The sequence below is a fragment of the Ursus americanus genome, chromosome 4 (assembly GCF_024610735.1).
Source record: "Ursus americanus isolate L20-20 chromosome 4, mUrsAme1.1.p, whole genome shotgun sequence".
Lineage (NCBI taxonomy): Eukaryota > Metazoa > Chordata > Mammalia > Carnivora > Ursidae > Ursus > Ursus americanus.
The window spans coordinates 40927365-40951327 of record NC_142130.1 but is presented as its reverse complement, the minus strand read 5'-3'; the positions used below and the strand labels follow the sequence as shown (position 1 = coordinate 40951327).

At 37.6% G+C, this 23963-nt stretch overlaps 1 protein-coding gene across 3 annotated transcripts in view; it reads right to left on the bottom strand.

Moving 5' to 3' along the window:
- The window catches only part of LSAMP (limbic system associated membrane protein), a 632927-nt gene that overhangs the window by 295292 nt on the left and 313672 nt on the right, over nt 1-23963 (bottom strand). For all 3 annotated transcript variants that reach the window (XM_045785137.2, XM_087861611.1, XM_045785136.2), the window contains exon 2: nt 8540-8772. In XM_045785137.2, the coding sequence (XP_045641093.1) occupies nt 8540-8772 (233 nt within the window). The remainder of the gene's footprint in view (nt 1-8539; nt 8773-23963) is intronic.

Here is a 23963-nt window from a genome sequence, read left to right as displayed (position 1 = left end):
TATTAAAATTGGTGTAATGGTATAATGATTCAAGATTTGAATATGGCTGATCATTAATTGGTCTCTGTCTTCGGGTAAATTTCTTCTTTTCATGGAGTCCAAATTTTTACACTGAACCAACTTTCGGTTCTAAAATACCTTTGTCTCTAGTCCCTTATTTTTTGTCATCTTCAATAAAGACAAATGTAAGTTAGAACAGAAAGTATGTGGACATAAATAGTTGATTTCTTTTGATAACTAAAATGTGCACTGCAGATACATATAGAAAACTTGGAGATAGTAATTAATTTTGAGGGGATGAGCTTGATTTATATAAAATTTGAAGTCCTTCCATCAGGTGGAATATCAACTTAAAACTGCAAATATAACAGAGGCTCTGAAAACTGAGAAGTTATTCTTTTGTAAGAGACATTTACCTTTGTAAGGGAAATCTCCATTTGTGAGGGTGTCTCCCTTGCTGTACCAGGAAGAGGGTGTTGATTCTAAATCTCTAGAAACTCTTATCAGTGGAGAAGGCAATGACTTAGCTCTGCACAACCTTAACTCTCGTTTACTGTGCTTTTCCTGGTAGGCTCCCACAACTGACTCCCCACCTCCAACACCTTTTGTCTTTAGCTGAAGATCGCATTTCAGGTGATAGCATTGGCCATTTTGGGGAGTTCCTCAGTATTCCTGGGTCTCTCACATGTATACAGAAGGTGTACACGTTATTAAAGTTTTGTTTTTCTCCTGCTAATTTGTTTCATGTCAATATGATTCTTAGATGAATCTCAAGAAGAACTTTGAAGGATACATAAAAATTTTTCCTCCCCAACAAAATAATCTTAAATATTTTAGTCCCCAAAAGTCACTTCTTCCCATTACACTAGCTGCCTGATTGCTGATGTTAATAGTGATATCCTTAAAGTCAGAACCTGGCTTTATAATAGCCAATTAAGAGACTGTTATCTGAAAAATTAAGCTGAAGAGTAGGAAAATTAGTAGATTTCAGCACATAAACTCCAAATGAGAATTCCAATTAATCATTGGGATTCTCAATAATCAACAGAATTAACCCTAGATCAAATCCAACTATAAAAGATTTAAAATTCTTTATTTTATTAGATTGTGTTAAAAATGTGAAGAGCTCCAGGCTAAGTTCAATTAGAATGCACTGGCAAATATTTTATATGAAATTTGGTAGGCAATGTTAAGTTACTGAAAAAATAATCAATGCAACATGATGCTGATTAAAGAAGGGAAAGAAGAAAGATGGAAGGGAAAGGGGAATAAAGGAAGTATAGTAGTCCCCTTCTTTATCTGCAGGAGGTACGTTTCAAGACCCCCCAGTGGACGCCTGAAACCATGGATAGTGCTAAACCTTACAGATGTTGTGTTTTTTCCTATATATACATACACACTTTTGCTAAAGTTTAATATATAAATTAGGCAGAGTAAGAGATGAAAAACAGTAATAATAAAAAAAAGAACAATTATAACAATATATTACAATAAAACTATGTGAATATGGTCTCCCTCTCTCAAAGTATCCTATTGTATTGTACTCACTCTTTTCTTGTGATAATATGAGATGATAAAATGCTTATGTGATGAGATGAAGTGAGGTGAATGACATAGGTATTGTGATGTTATACTTCTACTGACCTTCTGACTATTTGTCAGAAGGAGGATCATGTTTCCAAACCACAGTTGACGTGTGTAACTAAAACTGTGGAAACAAAATGGTTTAAAGGGGGAATGCAGTAATGAAAGAAGGAAAGAAAAGACAGATTAGGAGAGATAAAAGAGATACCTGCTTAGAGTTCTGGGTGATACATTCAGGTCAGAATTAGGAATGTTTAATAGGATTTAAAATGCTTCTAAGAATTCTAGAAACAATAAGTTCCAGACTAGTATTCATGAAAAAATTACATTTGTGTTTCTTAACAGTTGAGTTTTCAATTATTAAATTAAAAGGGAATCTACAGAATTATAATTGTAAGTCAATATGGCTATTCTAAAATTAATGAGATATAGGAAATTTGGCTTTTTAGGTGTATAGAGTTGAAAAAAAAGGCCAAATATGATCTTACAAGGAGTCCCATTTTCATATTTTTTCCGTAATTATATTGGCTTAATTAAGGTAATTTTGCAATAAATATTGTTACATGTAATAGATTCTCAGAATCCATGCACATGATTTGTATCACGGTGGTAAAAAAAATGTCTGGGATTCTCTTTAATATTATAGTGAAATTTAAATATTCATTTAGAAATACATTTCAAAAATAAAAAATGTTCTCTAAAAAATCTCCAGTGTTATTATATGCAGATTAGGCCATTTCTACAACAATGGTAACCAAATTAGAATCGCATAAAAAGAGCAGAAGACTCAATATGGAAATGACCATTCTAGTACGGGTCCTGGGCACAAGAATAATGTAATAAAAATTTGAAAATATGATAAATGTTGCAAGGGATGGTGAATAAGATATTTATTTATTCACAAAGATTTTATCTATTTATTTATCTGAGAGAGAGAGTGCAAGTAGGGGCGTTGAGAGGCAGAGAGGGAGGGAGAGAATCTAAAGCAGACTTCACACTCAGTGTGGAGCCTGATGCAGGGCTAGATCTCATGACCCTGAGATCATGACCTGAGCTGAAACCAAGAATCCATTGCTTAATTGACTGAGCCAGTCAGGTGCTCCTTCATAAGATATTTAAAAATAAGATTCACTTTCTAAAAATCCTGTCATGTTAGGGTGTCCTTCATATTCATATACACATGGAGATTCTGTTTTGTTTTTTTTTTTAAGATTTTATTTATTTATTTGACAGAGAGAGACAGCCAGCAAGAGAGGGAACACAAGCAGGGGGAATGGGAGAGGAAGAAGCAGGCTCATAGCGGAGGAGCCTGATGTGGGGCTTGATCCTGTAACGCCGGGATCACACCGAGCCAAAGGCAGACGCTTTAACCGATGTGCCACCCAGGCGCCCCTACACATGGAGATTCTTAATGCTATCGTTAAAAAAAAAAAAAATCTCATTTTTGAGGCCACTAGTCCCAGCACTCAAGAACATCTGTTTTCAATAAGACATGTGTTTATTTTATTTTTTTTTTAATTTTTCTATTATAAGGCTCTAGTACCTGCTCCACAGAGCTTTAGATACAATTTGATGCTGTGTCATACAAGAAGATGAACAGGCAGGTAGCAGCTAATTCCTCGCACTAGTTGTTTAGATCCCTGGAACAGTAGTTCTTGGTTTTTCACATGTATCTGAATCGCCTGCAGAACACAGTGTATTTGCAAATTTTGGCTGTATTCCCAGGGATTTTGGTTCAATTGTTCTGGAATGGTTCTCAGGAATCTATATTTTGACAAGTATTATAAACCAAAACGTTGACTTTGTTGCAGGTTATGCAAGAATCCCATAAAGGATCCATTTGTGGCATGATCAGAAAAAACAGATCACAGGAGGGTAACCTCTGGAGAAGACATGGACATCATTAATAGGAAGGATGTCAAAGTACTCTGTTTATTAAAGTGAAGGATGGATGATGTTTTCTTAATCTTTTGTCTCACCATCTGTAAAGAAGGTGGTGTGGGAACCAAAATATCTGGCTTGAGAAAAGAGTCCCACCATTCATTAAGTATCTCAAATGCATGTTTTTATTTGAATAGCTTTGGCTTCCACAGATGCAACATTTACTACCACTAATCACAAGTCAACCCAGAGATCATTATTGATTTGTGTATTTGCTGATGCAAAACTTTCACTTGTGTACCTCATAAGGAAGGTGTGTAGAGATGTCATTTAGCTAAGGATTGAATTTAGTGAACCATGTAGCATATTTATTTCAACACAGGATATTTTATGGATAATGACCCTCATGAACTGATAGAAACCTAGAAAAGAAAATGTTGGAGATGTTAAACTGTCACTGATATGGTGGGAATACATATAAAAAGAAAGGAGGCTTCCGGGGAAAATGAAACACGAAAAACATGAGGGGATACAAATACTTATAAATTTATACAGGTGAGATTTTTGAAGCCTGGAGCAATTTTGTCTCAACTGTTTTTTTTTTTTTCCTCCCGGCTTTGATACCTGAAAATGGACAGTCTGGGAAGAGAGGAGATTTTCTTTCCACAGAACTAGGCTAGGCAAGCAATCTCAGAGGGCCTAAGATGTTACTGTGAAATTTAAGGTATTTGTCAATCTACCTGTTCCCTGTCTCATGTCCAGTGAGATTAGTTTTAGGAGTATTTGGGGGTGCAACACTATCTGAAATTAATGCAATTATGCAGGAATATTTCTCCCGATGTTCCTAAGGTATACAATTCTTTTAGGGCAGTGTTTCTCCAAGTGCGGTCTTTGTATTGGTAGCATCACTGTCACCTTCGAATGTGTTAGAAATGCATATTCTCAGCCCCTGTCTCCAGAACAACTTCATCAGAAAGTCTGCGAAGTTCCCAGCAATCTAAAACTTAACAAACCCTTTAAGTGTTGTTGTGAAGCATGCTGCATTTTCTCCTTAATATTCACTTGTGTACCTTAATAAAGATAACTAAGAACTTTAAAGTGGTGCTGGTCTAAGAAGCCTGTCAGAATCCTAAGGAAGTAAAGTTAAAGACTGAATGCTAAGGAAAAGGACAACTGAAGAAAATGCACAGGAAAGATCTAAAATGAAAGCTGAAAGAGTCCACCACAACGGTAACAGGCAGTAAGTGGAAGCAGCTGTTAGACTCTGGGCAAGAGCCCAGAAAAGTAAGCCCTCCCCATATTTCTGACAGATACAGGAGCAGCAGCAGTAGCAGCATGGTTCTTGTCATTGCCATCAGATCACCATCATCATCACCACCGTCATCATCACCACCATCACCACCATCATCATCACCATCATCACCACCATCATCACCACCACCATCACCACCATCATCATCATCACCATCATCACCACCACCGTCACCACCATCATCGTCATCACCATCATCACCACCACCATCATCACCACCACCATCACCACCATCATCATCACCATTACTATCATCTTTCTAGGTGAGAACACATGATATCAAGACACTGGACTAGGGGCTTCTATGGATCATCTAATTTAATCCCTACAATAAATTTGGAGGATTTAAAATTTAAGTTTTATCTCTGTTTTATATATGACAAAACTGAGCCTTAGAGAAATTAAGCAGTTTACCACCCAATTTATTTAAGTAGCAAGAAAGAAAACTGAAATTTGAAACAGGCGGTGTGACTTCAAGGCCCACCTTCTCAACTGCTATTCTTTTGTGATATTTCATAACATCTCGGAGCTAAAGGTGGACTCACCATTAGGCAAGAAAAAAAGAGTACCATATTTATTTAATGACTAGTTAAACTAGATGAGCAGAAATCATGGAGGGTGAGGAAGGCAGAATTTGAAAAATTCAAAAGACTCATACTTTGAGCGAAGGTGCTGTGGGGTTGGAAGGAAGAAGAACGGCAGCCATTCCTAGAGAGAGAATCTTTGATATGGTGAAAACACAGGGTTAAAGCTCGAGTAGGAAGCAGTATGAACAAAACAGGATGATGGGATGGAATCACTGATATAGTCATAAGGTTTAATGTCCTAAGGGGAAGGGGATCTGCCATCTGGTGCTAGAAATAAAATGTCAACATCCATATAATTATTTAAAAAATCCCCCTTCATGACTTAGGCTCAAGGAGGAGAAGATCCTTTCTTCATCTCTCTTATAAGTATAGGCTTTGTTGCTCATTTTTCTTCCATAGCAATGTGATTTAAAAAATATAAAATAAAACAATAGTATCTTGAGCCACACTGATATGGGTTTGAAAGCCTGTCCTAAGCTAATAGGCAGCCTTAGGCAGGCTCCTTATTATCTCTGAACTTTAAGCTTTTGCATATTTATATTAAGTTATTAATACCTACTAAATAACAATAATATTATTAGAATCCAATGCGAAAATGAACTATAGGCATTCAGAAAGGATTGCCCCAAGATTTGTACCTTTGGCATGCAGATTATTTAGAGCTAAAAATAATCAAAGCTCAATGACTCAGGAAGAAATATTGACCTTCCCCCTAACTGTTAGAAGAATTTAGATAGAGGACCTGCTCCAGCAAGAGAGCTATCACCATAACTATCTACATTATTATATGAACTAGGGGTGGTAGACATGAGGACCCCTGCAAGCACTGTTTGATCAAAGTCCTCTGTATATCGCCTTGTTTCTGGATGGCTCAGCCACATCTGCTTACCAAACATTTACTCTTCTTCATTTTCCTATGAATTGCTTTCCTTTTCCTTTGAAGTCCCAGACCAGTGGTTCAGGATGATATATATACCTCATTCTGCCTGTCTTTGGAATCTTGTGTCTATGTGGATCCCCATACATATGAAATTAAATTTGATTTTCTCCTGTTAATCTATTTCATGTCAATTTAATTCTCAGACCTTAAAGGCTTCCCAACAGAATGAACAGTACCTGGCACTTAGTAGGTTCTTCTCCATCACTTAATATTGATTTATTAAACTTAATATGAAGTTATTAAATTTAACTTCATGGTAGTTAAATTTAAGTTAATTTCACTTCTGCCAACACAGTATGAAGGTATATGCAAGTATGATCTAACTTACTTCTAGCTCTAACCCTCTCAGGATTAGTACATTTAGTTCATAACTAAAATGTACACAGATAAATAAGAAAAAAAAAAAAGGAAGGGCTTGGAGCATTTGGTGCTAAGAGCTGACTTAAATATGAATATGGTAGTTTTTAAAGTTATAACAATAAATTTCCCTTCCAGTAGAAAATGCTTCAGATTTGATTCTTGGTCTGCTTGGCTCCAAACTACTCACCCCTTGAACTCTCCATGTAACCCTGAACATGTAACCTAAATTCAATGAACTTCTGTCTCCTCATCTAGAAACCAAGGAATATAATATACTCAAATTGCCGAATTTTATTTAATATAGTACAATACACATTTTCTAGTTGTGGTCTCTAGTAGCTTTCCAGTGACATTAAAGCCTGTAAGGTATCAAAATTGTGTAGGAACCTCATAATATAATATGGAGCTGGTCATTAGATAAAATCTTTTCTAAAGGGCTTTAAGAAAACTAGTTACCTCCCCTCCATCTGCCATTGCAGGGGTAGAAAGCCTCCTTCTGTTTTGAGGAAGGGGGGTGTGTGTGTGTGTGTGTGTGTGTGTAAGAGAGAGAGAAAATATATGTCCTACTTGTGTTTTTGAGGGAGCTGGCAAATTAACCCATTTACATATTTACACATCTCTGGTTATGTTTACACATTCAAATGGACTGCCTGAGATCCAAGCCCTGAAGTATCACGTTACGGAGCTCCAGGACTCTGTACTCAACTACAGGGAAAACATTCTATGCCTGGACTGTGATAGGAACTTCGCAAGTCAGTAGACATGCCTTTAACAAGCAATAAAATGAAGCTGTCAGCCATTGCAAATGGACCAAGATAGAGGTCACGTGACTAAACCACCTCTGGACCAGGCAGTCTCTGATGTATTTTACTCCAGTTTCAATCTATTAATCACAGGAATTGGGAGAGCAATAATTTAAATGCTGCAATAATCAATTCCGTAACACATTAATAGAAGCTACAGTCAAACTTTCCCACACCACTGACTGCATTGGAATCCTGACAGGAGCCCTAGGGCCATGCCTAATTTGCATTAAATTTACATAAAATTGTAAATCAAGAATACATGAACACAGCCCTAATATTTGTTAGTGCTTAGATCTTTCCTGATAGATGGATTGAAACTGCTGGTGGTTTGACTTCGCTTGCAATAAAATTGTGCAGCTGATCAGCTTTGTTTTCATTCTGCAATTATGGGGAAAGGGACCCATGAGAGCTATAGTTTGGGGGCATGTGTATGCCACTTAAGGGTTTCATCCTATAAAACCAGGACTCAGATGTGCCCTTGGAAACCCCAATCTAGAAGTAGATTGTCCCCATTGACTTTGCAGATCCTGGTCACTGGACTTGCTCACAAATAACTTAGTGTTAAATGGAGATACAATTTCCAAAGAAAGCTGGCCAGCCGAGAGAATGTCAAGGCCTCCGGAAATTTTTATCTTTCCAAATAACATTTACTATCATAAAAACAGATAATTAACATTCTTTATGCTGAAGATAAAAATCAAGTCTTCAGCAAAGCACCCAGTACCTAATAGCTGATAAAGTGCACCTCACATGGTTCTAAGCATTCTGTGTTCTTGTTATGCTGTTCCAGCTTATTTCAATAAATACAGCCTTTGCTACGTGCTTTTATATTTAGGGCTAGGAGAGAATATTCTTATCAAGGGTACTGGCTCACAGTGGCACTTTTTATTTTCTCATTAGTCCTCTTATTTTAAGTCTGTCCTTTCCGAGAGAAAATAGACACTGAACTGCAATAATGCACTTGAAAGATTTGTTTTCAGAAAGGTTTCTTTGCAAATGTTTTATACATCACATTTCTTTTCTGCTTCTCACCTCTCCCTTACCACCCACCTATCCCACCTTTCCTTACCTTGCACGATCAAGTAAACTTGGGAGGTCTTGGGTTCATGCTGTGTCTGAACCGAGCAAGTATAGGAACCCTCATCATAGACATCCACCTTCTGGATTCGGAGGCTGTATTCCAGAGAATGGCGTTTCTCCAGCTCTACCCGAGGGTCCAGAGACCACTTGTCATGCCCAGCAAAAATGATGCCAGAACGGTTCAACCAGGCCACCTTCGAGTTCTTGTCTTCTACAACACACCTGGCAGAGCAGAATGACAACATTAGAACCTCAGCCCCACCTGCTTCTGCACTCATTCTCCACATCACTGGCCTCAACGAGACCAATCAAGAACAATAATTATATGCAGGATGAATAACTGTCATGCCATTTTTTTTTAAAGATTTTATTTATTTATTCGACAGGATAGAGACAGCCAGCGAGAGAGGGAACACAAGCAGGGGGAGTGGGAGAGGAAGAAGCAGGCTCATAGCAGAGGAACCTGATGTGGGGCTCAATCCCAGAACGCCGGGATCACGCCCTGAGCCGAAGGCAGACGCTTAACCGCTGTGCCACCCAGTCGCCCCTGTCATGCCATTTTTTAAAGTCCTAAGTATTGTCACTATTTCTCCCAAGACTAATTACCATCCAATAGATGGATGTCATTGTATTAGACTCAATTTGGCAATAAACAATCGGTATGAAAAATGCAAGCAAATAAAATTAAATAGCTATTGGCTTCCCAATGGATTATCTTCTTCCTGTCTAGGAAAAGGTCATTCACACAGAACTCCATCTGTTTAAGTACCTGAGAATTTGACAAGTGATAATGTGGCACATTTACTGAGGTTTGAATTGTATTAATTCTTTCATAAGTCTTTCCTAAAGTCCTATGTGATGGTAGATACAATTTACGCCCCACCGCTGTAAGAATTAAGACTAGATTTCAGAGTTTGCTTCAGGTTCTTGTAAGTTTGGAACGCCCTCTCCCAGGAGTGAGAAGTGTAAGATCCGAAGGTAAGTAGGTAGGTGGTGTGTCAAGGAAATCAAAGCTAACATCATCTTGCCTAAGTCTGGTTCCAGCTGCTGAGGGCAGCAGGTTGTCTGCTGGCAAGATGGCTTATAACCAGCATTTCTGGTGCATCAGAATGAGTTAAATATTTTATGGGAGATGAAGTAACCAATATCATAGTTCCTATTCCAAGAAAAATGAAGAAAACATGTTTATTTGAATGACTACTTATTTTAAAAACCTCAAAGGATGTCTTTCTGAAACTTGAAAGAAAGAGGCAAAGAACACAGATTAATGGGGAAGAGGTCAATGCTTTGTGGTGAATGCAGTTTTCTCCTTCAATTCCAGTGAGAATCTGGAAATGGAAAAATCGAGCAAAAAACAAACAAACAAACAAACTTCTCTCTGTATCCCTTTGGCAAGATTTATGTCTGCCCCATAGGAAGATTGTCCCAGACCCTGTTCACAACTGTAGAGCCAGCTGCTCAGCTCTGGGGCATGAGGGATGGTGAGAAGAAGCCAGGGGCATGACAACAGAACAACTCAAATACCATTTCTGTATTCTCCAAACTAAGTCAAATTCGGGTCTTCTCTCAGGTCCAAAAACTCAGTCATAGAGATTCTGCACCCACTCATAGACAGGAAATCGATGCATTATCTACAGGCTGTCTACAGTGTTACACAGAGGCCAACTCAGTCTTAAAAAGAGAAAAGCTGAATCTTTTTAAAATACTTCAACTATGGTTCAAAAGACCCCTTAAGCCCATTATTTTCAAGTGAACTGAAATTTTATTTAACATGAGAATTTTATTTAATTACTTGAGTTCCATGATCTGCAGGTCTCTCTTTTTCTCTACTTATTTATTTTCAAGAATATAAATAGATGAAGTCATCATTCAGTGTCTCTATTAGCCAATATGTGTCTCTCTGCCATGGAGATATTGTTAGGATTAATTATATGTTTGATAATTTAGAACTTCTCCATGAGGGAGTACAAAGCTAACTTCACGGATGCTTGCTGCTTCTTTCCAGACTTGATTTGACTTTTCCTGTTCTATTATTTTGTGGCATTGTTTCTCTGTCCCTCATGGTATTTGTGGCCCTTCTCAATTGAGAATCATTTATGAGTTAATAGGGTGTTTGCTTCTTTCTAGAACATAAATGAAGTTGTTGATGTAGGTTTACTGTGTTTTTCTTTTCTACAGAGAAGAATGGAAATTTGCCTCTGTAAATGCATTTTTAATCTTCTATCATGTATCTCCTTGCACTTTTCTCATCTGTGCAGTTCAACACAGCAGCAAACAGCTATGCTACATCATAGAAATGTATTCTGAATAATGTCTAGCCAAAAATGTGCCCCTAATATGTTCATTTTGGAAAAAAAATACTATATAACCTATTTTACATAAATATGGCCTACAAATCAAGTAAAGACAGATATTTTGCTCTATTCATTTAGATATCTCCAAAAATTAATCTTATGGAAAATAGGTACTTTGTAAATGCCTGCTGTTAAATTGACAGTGTCACCCTTATAGAGAAGAGGACATGTAGTTACCTATTTTCCACTTCCTCATCCCAAACCCTACACATCAACAAATGAATTGGACGAATTTCCTTATCAGCACAAGGGAGAGTTTCTAAATTAGGTGTTTAGGGTCCTTTGGACATTTTAGTAATTTTTGTCCGTGGAAAAGTTCAAATTATCACACAGATCATTATTCCAAATTATTCTCTGAGAGTGTTCAGATTTATCTTACCTAAAGACGTAATTGACTATTACAGCAAAATTGCCAAACCCACAAAAATGTATCTACTGAAAAAATACATTATGTGGAAATTTTGCTATGACAATCTACATAACATCTTATTCTTACACTGTGTTTCATCTTACATTTATTTTTAAAATTTATCTTTTACTTACAAATAAATGAAAGGCATATCAGAATATATACACATACATATACACCCACACTTTTTACTAACTTAGTATGGCTAGCCAAGAAGCTAAGCAGAGCACAATGTGGTATTTTTCTTTTTTTAATTTTTACTTTTTACTAAGTAACCTCCACACCCAATGTGGAGCTTGAACTCACAACCCTAAGATCAAGAGTCACACGCTCTACTGACTGAGCTAGCCAGGTGCCCCAACAACGTAGTGTTTTTAAAAGGAAAACCACTCCTCCAGATATTTAAAGGTTCTCTTTTATGTAGTCAGTAGTTCCAAAGTAAATATATTGACTCTATGAACTAGAAAATCATCTTTCCACAACATGACTAAAACTTTCATACTGAAAAAAATGGCAAAAATAATACAATTTCAGAACTAATTTAATTTTTTAAAATTTCGATATCTTGATTTAAGGCGGCAACTATTCAAACTATAAGAAGTGCACATAAGTAAAAGATGGTAAGAGTCAAAATAATCTCAATTTGTAGAGCCTATGGTTGTTCAATGAAAATAATCAGTCACATAAGGTAGTCACAGAACACCTAGTTATTAAAAAATGAGGAAATGCTGATTTAATGGAGACCCAGGGTACCAGCGTGCACTGACAGACTAGCAAGCATCATGAGCTTCCATCTAGGAGGTAAGTTGGCTTAACTGTGCAGTAGGCATTCCTGTAGAGTAAATGAGAATTCTCATGCCATGCCATCATAATATAGTAATGAATTACCCCTACCCAGAATGTTGCATTAATACCAGACAATCTAGTTCAGAACTGGATACCTAATGACTTTATCTTTAATATTAGCTGTGGTTAAAGCTGAAAAAGTATGAAGAATATTTCTATTTAAATTCAATTTAGTCAACATATAGCATTATTAGTTTCAGGGGTAGAATTTAGTGATTCATCAGTTGCAAATAACACCCTGTGGTCATTACATCAAGTGCCCTCCTAAATGCTCATCACCCTATTACTTCATCCCCCCCACTTACTTCCCCTCCAGCAATGCTGTTTGTTTCCTAGAGTTAAGAGTCTCTTCTGTTTGCCTCCCTCTCTGTTTTGATCTTATTTTATTTTTCCTTCCCTTTCCCTATGTTCATCTGCTTTGTTTCTTAAATTCCACCTACGAGTGATTTGGTATTTGTCTTTCCCTGACTGACTTATTTCACTTGGCATAATACCCTCTAGTTCCATCCATGTTATTGTAAATGGCAAGACTGCATTCCTTTTGATGGCTGAGTAATATTCCATTGTATGTATATGTGTGTGTGTGTGTATATATATATAGAGAGAGAGATAGATATAGATATATATCCATTACATATATGTGTTATACATATATATAGATAGATACATATCTCTCTCTATATATATCACATATTCTTTATCCATTCATCTGTTGGTGGACATCTGGGCTCTTTTTATATTTTAGCTATCGTGCACATTGCTGCTATAAATATTGGGGTGCATGTGCCTCTTCAAATCACTATGTTTGTATCCTTTGGATAATAACCTAGTAGTGCAATTGCTGGGTCATAGGGTAGTTTTATTTTTAACTTTTTGAGGAAACTCCGTACTGTTTTCCACAGTGGCTGCAGCAGTTTGCATTTCCACTGACAGTGTAAGAGGGTTCCCCTTACTCTGCATCCTCACCAACATCTGTGATTTCCTGAATTGTTAATTTTAGCCATTCTGATCAGTATGAGGTGATGAGATGTATTTTAAAAATCTGTAAGTGTTATGTGTTGTTTAGATTTAATAGAATGTTTTCTTCAAAAGCTCATGATCTTGCAAATCATTCCCGGCTTTAGAAAAGACTGCTCCTTAAAGAGAGTGGGTGTTGGTGCCAAGAAGAGAGGGAGAGAATGTCCATCTACTTCAGGTGGGATTTTCTGGCAGGCCGCTGAGGACATGGGGTTATGATACAGAGTACCACTTCTCTAGGAAATCTTCTATTATTAGTATACTATCCTTTTTCATGGATCTTTCTTATGACATCATCATACTCTACATTGCATTAGTGTTATCTGTATTTACCTTCCCTAATAAGCTTATTAATAAAAGTAACCTTCAGGAATTTACCTATGGATCCCTCACAGGGCCTAGCAGTACACACCCACCATGTACACAGTAGGCACCCACTGAGATGTAGAATAAATAAACTGAATTTAATTTAATACATTGCTATTAGGTCAAACATCAAATATTTGTTAATTATCTAAGAGGTGCAGAACAGATGGATAACTATTTTAACATTTCTTAAGAAATAATTAAAAGTATCAGACACAAAGGGGAATTTTAAAAGAGAATTACTGAGTGTGGTAGTAACAGGAAAGTAAAGGAGAGAAAAGTATGTGCTCAGTGCTTTTATTATAAAGAAACATCATCCCTGGGAACTTCATAAGCTATGTCAAATGTGAAAAAGTGAAAGAAACCTAAAGCACTAGAAAAGTGTTTAGTGGTTTGCTCACTTTAACGATGAACCCGCAAATATCAGGTGAGTTACTTACCTTAACTATGGGCCTATTTTTTTTTAAATCAGCTTTAAAAAATTACAAGAAAGGCAGGCAAATAAATTTTTATCTTCCCTGTTCAGTATATCTGCAGCCATAAAACTGTCACAAAAAATCAATACACCCATAAAAATCTCAAGCACTGGATCTCTGCAAACAGTTTACACCAAGCGTATTATGCACATTTATACAAACAGGTACATCGACAATTCTACTCATATTGCCTAAGTCTGCTTCTAAAACGATGAGTATAATTGGAGGCAGAAAAGATATGCTAAACTCGGTCTGTAGCAATAGATTGCTTAATAGCATATTTATTGACAGTATGTCCATGAGATAAGTAATCAGATCTACCAGATATTAAGCCTGCTCAATTGCTACAGACATATCTCTTCATATTTAACAAACATTACTTGCTGCTAAAAATGTTTTGATTTAGCATTAGAATTTATCCAAACTTCCCTTTCTTTCTCAGGAATATAATCTGGTTTTATTCATTTATCACAAGTAAATACGTTTTACTCAATCTATCACCAGTTGTCTATCCTCATACTTCTCAACTATAAGGACCAGGGTGGTGGAACTGGATAGGTAAGAGATTTGTTTTTAAAATTAAGAAAGAATGTGAGATTAGTGGTTTTCAAGTGGGGGCAATCCACGCATGCAGATGATATTTGGCAATATCTGGAGATATTTTTTTGGTTGTCACAACGTGAAGTGGGGAGGTTGCTGCTGGCATCTAGTGGGTAGAGGCCAAGGGTGCTGCTAAACTTATCTTACAACATAAAACACAACCTCCGCAATAAAAACATCCCAAATGTCAACAGGGCTGAGCTGAAAAACCCTGAGTCAGACCTTGGTCTCTTGGTTTAAATATCTGGAAGCATAGGGCAAACATCTACAGTACAATGGTGTTGTTTTTTTTATAAGCATATGCTTCTTACTTAATAGTCACCAGCAAAGTCCCTGAATTATTAGTCATGTTCATGACAGAATCACTACAATGAAGTCTAGTCATGCTCTAGTTATAAGTTAATAGTAAATGAAACATTATCCCTTTGCTGTTTTCTTTTTTTCTTTTTTTTTTTTTTAAAGATTTTATTTATTTATTTTACAGAGATAGAGACAGCCAGCGAGAGAGGGAACACAAGCAGGGGGAGTGGGAGAGGAAGAAGCAGGCTCATAGCGGAGGAGCCTGATGTGGGGCTCGATCCCGGAACGCCGGGATCACGCCCTGAGCAGAAGGCAGACGCTTAACCGCTGTGCCACCCAGGCGCCCCTGCTGTTTTCTTTTAGTAGCATAATTAGACATCAATAGAGTCTTGTACAGACAGTCCCCAGCTTACAATGATTTGACTTAAAATATCTCAACCTTATAACACTGTGAAAGCAATACACTTTTAGTAGAAACCATACTCTGAATTTTGAATATTGATCTTTTCCCAAGGTACTGATATATGGCTACGATCCTCTCTCTTGATGTTGGCCATTGGCAGCGAGCCACGGCTCCCAGTCAGCCAGGCCATCACGAGGGTGAACAACTGATACACTTACAACCATTCTGTTTTTCACTTTCAGTATTCAATAAACTACGTGAGACACTCAATAATTTATTATAACATAAGTTTTGAGTTAGATGACTTGGCCCAACTGTAGGCTAATCTAAGTGTTCTGAGCACCCGTAAGGTAGGCTAGGCTAAGCTATGATGTTGGATAGGTTAGGCATTTTTGATTTACGATGTTTTCAACTTATGATGGGTTTAATGGAATATAGCTCCATTGTGAGTCAAGGACGATCTGTACACTACTGATGGTGAATATGAAAGCTCTAACTTGGTTGCTTCCTCATTTAATGCTGGAGAAATCATTTAAGTTTAGCCTTTTTCTTTTTTTCTCTGTATATAAATGGGTCCATAACATCCAGAACAGATAAAGAAGAATCAACTCAATTGGGGCAATTTAAGTTTTAAAGAAATTATTAAACTTTATTCGTTGGAAAGCTGTTTTTAAATTAACTTTTATTATTTTTCACATTTGTAATTCTCCCTTTTGTAAGATGTGTAATGATTCAAGAGGTGAATGGAAAAGAAATCTTCAAGAATATGTGTGCCCTTGATTTTAATGTTGTTTGCACTGTAACTTTAACCCTACAAACAAAATCCTTAGTGAATCATCAAAACTATCTTAGAATGTAGAAAGAAAGATTCTCCGTCTAAGAGGTAAGGCTGCGCATTCCCAGCATTAGCACGTGAAATCAGGAACAGCAGATGATGGAATAAAGTAAGCTCTCTTGCATCAGAGGTCCTTAGTCTGATTTTATCATATTATTTTAAGTATAGTGAATTCCAACAGCACTGCGTAAACACATTAAAAACAATACATGCCAAATTAGTTAAAAACCAAATTTAAATATTTTTGAATTATTAATCATTTTGGGTCATCTTTGTTTCATTACCATGTTATAAGATTAAACTCAGAAATAAAAGAATTGTGGGTCACTGGTGACCCTTAGGTGCTCCTGCTAGCCTTGTCTGCAGCAAGAAGCTTCTGCTCTCTAGCTGCCTTGCTCCCATTTCTACTGCCTTCCAGACTTGACTTATGGCTTTGAGCCCTGCCTACTCTCTTGACCTCATTCTGTTGTTCTTACACATGTGTGCTCTCTTAATCTTGATCCTCTTGAACCTCTCGAACCTCTTAAACCTCTTGAACTGATCTTAGTTTGATGATAATTTATTTTTCTAGATTCCTACTGAATTTTAGTCCAACTAACACCAATACAGTATCTACATGGTATGATGATCTCCCCTCACCTGAGCTGCTTCGCACACATTCATGTACGAGTGCCCGCATGCACACATGCATCTGAACATACACAGTAGTGACAGGTGTTCCGGAGAGGGTGAGAATGCAGAAGGAGCAAACCACAGGAACCAGATTCATATGACTCTATTACTGGGCATAATGATTTAGGAATCTGTACACTTCTGATGGAAAGTTAGGGTAAAAGACATGCTGTTTAGTTCCTACAGGATAACTGATTTTAGTTCTGGCCTTCAGAACACAGTTTACGTAAATCACTTAGCCTCTTTGTATCTTAGTTTTTGTTTGTTTGTTTTTTCTAAAGATTTTATTTATTTACATGACACAGAGAGAGACAGCCAACAAGAGAGGGAACACAAGCAGGGGGAGTGGGAGAGGAAGAAGGCGGCTCCCAGAGGAGCACGGAGCCCAACGTGGGGCTTGATCCCAGGACCCTGGGATCACGCCCTGAAACGAAGACAGACGCTTAATGACTGAGCCACACAGGCGCCCCTGTATCTTAGTTTTTCATAAGTGAAATGAAGCTAATGATACTTTACCCAATTTCCCAGAACTACTCCATGAATAAAATGAGGTGATGTGCAATGCGGAAACATTTTATAAGATGTAAAACAATATCTATGCTCATATTCATATTCTCTCATGGTAGATAAGAAGAAAATAGTTATATATAGGGGCAGCCATGAAGGAAAAACACTGATTTCCCTAGGCCATTCAAAAAGTTTATCTCTTCAGAGTGTGATGACACCCACTAAATATGTATTATTTCCCAGACTCTCTGATCAATCATGTATTTCTTTAAATATTCAACTTGCACGAGTTATTTGCATGTGCTATGCTGACAAACACCCTTTCTGTGATTGGGTTACTATCTACTAGGATGATTCATCACCTATAAGAGCAAAAAAGAATCCACAATGGCAACTAATAAAGCCAGGAGAGTTTGTGTCATTTCTGAAGCCATGAAAAGTCTTCCCTAGAAATGCTTTTTCTCTCTTACTATCAGTAGGGAGCACTTGTCCAGCCACACATGCATCCCTATATAGGCATGATATGACACATGTATTGCTGTATTTTCAGGTTCACTTTCTTTAAGAAGGAACATTAACGCATATCCATGCACGTGACACAGGTGAGGAAAGCAAGTAGAGAAGGAGCAGAAATTATCCACCAAATTAGGTCCTGAGTACCTCGCAACAACCTCTCAATTCTAGGACAATCTGTGCTCCTCTGCTTTTCACATCAATTGTGTCGTCTCTACATTCATATAGAAGAAATGAATGGAAAACAGGAAGACAGAAATTCTAAAAAAGAGATCAGAATTGAGGCTGACGAGATGCCCTTCAACAGATGACTGGATTAAGAAGTTGTGGTCCATATATACAATGGAATATTACTCAGCTATCAGAAAGAACGAGTTCTCAACATTTGCTACAACATGGACAGCACTGGAGGAGATAATGCTAAGTGAAATAAGTCAAGCAGAGAAAGACAACTATCATATGATTTCTCTCATCTATGGAACATAAGAACTAGGATGATCGGTAGGGGAAGAAAGGGATAAAGAAAGGGGGGGGTAATCAGAAGGGGGAATGAAACATGAGAGACTATGGACTATGAGAAACAAACTGAGGACTTCAGAGGGGAGGGGGGTGGGGGAATGGGATAGACCGGTGATGGGTAGTAAGGAGGGCACGTATTGCATGGTGCACTGGGTGTTATACGCAACTAATGAATCATCGAGCCTTACATTGGAAACCGGGGATGTACTGTATGGTGACTAACATAATATAATAAAAAATCATTAAAAAAAAAAAAAAAAAGAATTGAGGCTGAGGCCAGGAGAGAACAGAGCTCTATCGCAGTCACAGATAGCATCAATCCCAGGAATGTTTATAAGTGGTTGGAAAGGGCTCTTCTAGGTTCTTTCCAAGAGTCTCGATCAGTTTGGAAAACGAATCATTATGTTCTTAGTCACACCGTAACTCAAGATTCTCCATTTTCTTGTGATAAGTGAGTGGGAAAGTCAGGGGTTCCACAGTTTAGTAGCTTTTGTCAAGTTACTTAGCAGAGAAAGGCAGCACGGGCACGTTTCTGTGTCCAAGCTGAGAAGAAGGAGCCAGTTTCCCGCTCTGCATTCTAGACCGTCACATCCTTGCTCTCTGCTCTCAGGGTTATTTGCTAACTTGGCTGTGCCTAGGTTTCTTCATCTGTAAAATGAAGACTATAATAGTTTCTACTTCAATAGGTAGTTGTAATGTTTAAATGGGTTAATTTTAGACATACAGAGCAGTGCCTGTCCCTAAAAGGGTTCATTCTTACCAAAGAGCTTCAGTATTTTTCTACAGCAAAACACAGATAATGTCTTCTCATATGATTGTGATGATTAAATGGGCTAAAGTATTTAGAATACTCAGTGAGCTTCGGAAGAGCCTAATAAAATCTTGTCCCCATTGCTTTTCATAATTTGAATCTCGGGCATTTCATTCTGCGTAAATCCCATTGTTGGGCTAAATCCAGCAATGTCCAGAAACTGTTTAATCCAATTCCTTACTTACTAACAGCCATTTCCGGGAAATCTCCTTCTACAGGCCTGGGTTTTTTTTTGTTTGTTTGTTTTGGTTTGGTTTGGTTTTTTTGTATCTGATACCTTTCTGGCCCCTCTGATCTGTAGTTGGTCCCCTAAAGCCCACAGGTGTTAAATTGAAAGCAAGATGATGCAGTATGATTATGGTGCAACAGTGTAAATTGAGGTTCTAATGCCATCTCTGAACAATTTTAAGGGTTTTTTTGGCATACCTGTGCATAGGCAGCTTAGGTCTTCAATGCTTTACCACTTTCCATCAGACCCAGTCAGAGCGCACGCATGGCTCTCTCTCCAGGGCAGCCTAAACAGAGGACAGCTGGACCATGCTGTACTTTGTGATCTGCTGAAAACTGCCTGGCAGAATTGGGGTTCCTCCTGGACTGAATGAGTCACAGTCTATGCTTTATGGACCCTCAGGTTGCAAGAACAAGGCTTATCTTTTCTCCTTCTCAGTATGTGAGTGGCAATTATCCTCTCAACAAAACAGCAAGTATCTATAACTCTTTCCTCTCCTTTAAATTACGGATTCTCCTCTTTCCTCACCACTTGGTTGAGTGAGGATGAGAAGCAATTTTAAATCTTGCTTTTGTTTTGATTCTTGCTATGCGTCTCTGTTCTCTGTGAAAAATCTCTCTCATGGGGTCGGGGAGAAGCTGCCTTTAGTTCTCCCTTTGAAAGAATAAAACGAGTCTTAGAATCCTGGCTCAGATTTCTAGTTAAAATTTTTACTCGCTATGCAATTAAAAACAATTCTGCGGCTATTTAAAGAAAATTTTGTTATCTTCTGAGTCATTACAAAGTAAATATCAAAAGTATGCTAAGTTCTAGAAGGAAAAAAAATGTGCTCTATACTATGCTGAGTTTACTCTTTATCTCATTCCAGCAGTGGGGAGAAATAAAAGTGCTCACAATAAATTATAATGCACTTAGGATGAGCATTCTGTTGTATGAGACATGGCCATAAAGTCAGGAGACTATTTTCCATAAGTCTCACTTGAAAACCCAGCCCCTTACTTTATAGTCTTATCATATACAGCATTATGTAAATGTTATCATTGGAGCAGAACCGCATTATAATACGACTCCTCATTACATGCATTTAGATATAATTTGGATCAAATTATGCCCTCTAAGACATGGCAATTAATAAATACAGCATGTATGATATAACAGAGTTAACATTCAGTAAGTATGTAAGTAAAGAAGTAAGTAATGAGACTTACTGTTTATCAGTAAGTATGTAAGTAAAGAAGTAAGTAATGAGACTGTTTACCGTTAGAAAAGGGCTCCGCTGTCTAGTGTGCCTTCCCTGGTAGAGGTAGAAGAAATAAAGGCAGACAAATATAAAGAGCAAAAGAGGTCTGTTTTTTAAATGTACTTTGTGGATACAGATGTGAAATAGGGAACTCTGGAAGCTGCAAATTGAAGGAGCACATATTATCAAACAGATCCATCGCAGCTGAAGGAAATGTAGTGGTCCCCTCCCCCTACTGACAAGAAGCCAATAGATCACTGATGAATGCTTATAAATCACAAGGACGGTTCTCACATGGAGAATGATATTCATAGGGATTTTTCTGACTTCCACCTTCACTTTTCCATCGCCCACCTTCTACCCCACCTCGCTTCCTTTGTTTCCTATCTCCAGAAGTTTTCTGTCCCCCCCCCCCCCCCTCAGCACTTTCTTCTAAAGGGCAGTGACGTGAGCCGGTCTTCATCCTTGTGTGATAGCCAATTCTTGTGGTTTTTCTTCTTCCTCTCTCCATCGTTTCTTTTTCCCCTCACCTAAACCATTCCTTGAAGGCCTGCCTGTCTTGACCATATCAACAATCAGGATGTGATTGGGACTCGGGATTAAGTAATCAAAAAGAGCTTCAGAAGTTACTGAGAAATGGGCATAAAGGCAAGACCCGAGGAGTTTGAGATTTAAACCCATCTGTGAGCTACTCTACATAACTTAGTCTACTCAAACTGGAGGATATATGCCACTGTAATCCCCAGTTTACACAGAACTCTGACCTTGGGAGGGCGATGGAGGGGAGAGGAGGTAAGTGGTGTCTGGACTTGAGAGAGAGAGGAAGTTAAAGGCCAGTTACCCTTTGTACTACTACATCCATCACATAATTAATTCTAAAATTTCATAGCCAGCCTCAGTTAAAGAGAGAGCTGCAGATACTTCAAGGTGAAGGTCACACTCTGAGTTCTAAGAAGAGTCACATGATTCAAAAGCACCATCTCTTTACCCTGTGAGCACTTGTATTTCACTTTCCCACCCTCTCTGTCCCTAGAGCACTAGATCTACCTTGGAGATTACATTACAGAAGAGGCATCTTCTCTCACAGCAACTCTCAAAGTTGGCTGTTAAATGAAAAGACAGGCAGAGAGAAAGAAAGAGCTAAATCTAAGTGGAGATTAATAAGACATTGTTTTGAAATCATTCCTCTATTTATTCTGGATTACTTATATCACCATTTGTGGTTGTTATCTTTTGACATGACACCAGGAGCTCTGCTGGATTCTCCATATGTGCTCAGGAACCTGATCTGAGTAGCAGCAAGAATTATATTGATTAATTAACAGTCAACATGATGCTGATGTTGTGTTATTAATCATAATGTTGATAGTAGTAGTCAATATTACGTTGACTACCTAATGTCCCTCTCCCCCAAGGACAAGTCATCTTTACCTGGCTCTATCAAGAACACTTTCAGAAGGACATTGGTTATCCACTAATAGCCAAATCCAATGGATTTATTTTAAGTATTTGTCCTACTTCATCTCTATATAGCTTTCAACACAATTCGCCACTCATTCTTCATTTTCTCGTCTCTCTTTCTAACTCCCAGTATTTCTCAATTTCCAAATCGTCCCCTCTTTCTCCACTCACCTCCCGGCTTCATGGAATAGTCCTCATATATTTCATAAGGTTTTTTGCCTTTAATTATACTCTATCATATTGATATCTAAAATACCATATTCAGCTGTTCCACATAGATATCTGAAGGTACCTCAAATTCAGCATGTGTTGAACCTAAACTCATTATCTTCCATCTTATTCTTGTCCTCTTTCTAAATTTTTGGTTAATAGAACCATAATCCATCTATTAATCTAAACTAGTAGCCACAGAGCTGTCCTTGTTTCCTTCTCCTTCAAGTCATTTATGTAATCAAATATATTTTTATATTTTTTCCTTAAGATTGACCTCTAATCTCCATCCATACTATCACTACCATTGTTTCAGATCCTTCTCCTCTATTGTCAACATCATTCCAACTGGTGTTATCACCTTCTAACTGGTGTTCTGGCCTCCGATGTTGCGTCCCTCACCTACAGTTCTACCATTCATCCATCATACAGAACATACATAAAGCTGATCATATAAACTTCTTATTTACTTGGTCTTTGTACATTTAACAGTTCAAAGAGATTGGCATAACATATGTCAGCTCAACCTACCTTTCCAGCCTCATCTCTGAACATTACACTCCCTCTCTGCCATGAACTTTATTCTTTCGTTTGGCAAGTTGTATTTACTACACGACCCATCTCAGGTGTGCCTTCCCTTGTGATGCATTCTCTAATTCTGTAGTTGCTTCCCTGCTCGTGCTAACGTTCTAATTCTTTCTCTGCAGCTCATCACTATTTTAAGAGTGAAGCATGACCATGTCTTCTCGATCTTTGCATCTCTATTTTCTCACAAAACGCCTGATACAAAATCCCTCAATAATTATTCAATGGATGAATGAATATACCAAGAATCTTTCTCCTCTCATTTCACATTTTTAGAGATTTCTGCTTCCTAATACAATCTTGAAGGTAGAAAAATCTTACTATTCCCAATGGTTTCAAAAGAAAAGTGTGGCAGGAGAAAGCCCTTTTGTCTCTTCTAATCTAGCCATTTTATTTCCCTTCATTTGATGCTACTATTTTCTCTGTCTCTCTTTGCCTGGAAGAGATGATACTATCTTTTTATTTATTTATTTTAAAAAATATTTTGTTTATTTATTTATTTGAGAGAGAGAGTACGAGTGGGTGGGGAGGGGCAGAGGGAGAGAGAGAATCTCGGGCAGACTCTGTGCTGAGTGTGAAGCCTGACTGGGGCTTGATCTCATGACCCTGAGATCATGATCTGATCCAAAATCAAGAGTTGGATGCTCAATTGACTGAGCCATCCTGGTGCCCTGATATTATCTTTTTAATGATATATCTGTGATACACTATACTATATACATAAAAACAAATTTTTTAAAAAAAGAAATACAATGTGTGGTGGAAACTTTACTCAAAAAAATTCTAAAAATATCCTGTGTGGTGAAAACATAAGATGTTTTCAAATTCACCAGTGCCCTTCTTCTTTTCTGGTGGACTTGAATACTATCCTTGATATTATCCTACTGGTGTCTCCTGCCCTAGAGGTTCATATTTAAGGATAGAAATTAACTTTTTTTTTTCTTATCAGTATTCAGATGTCACACTGAGGACTAACCACCTCCAGCTACATAACCTAATCTCTATGAGCTTATAGTGGGTCTCTGACTAAGTCATACCCAATAATTTCACTGTTCATCTC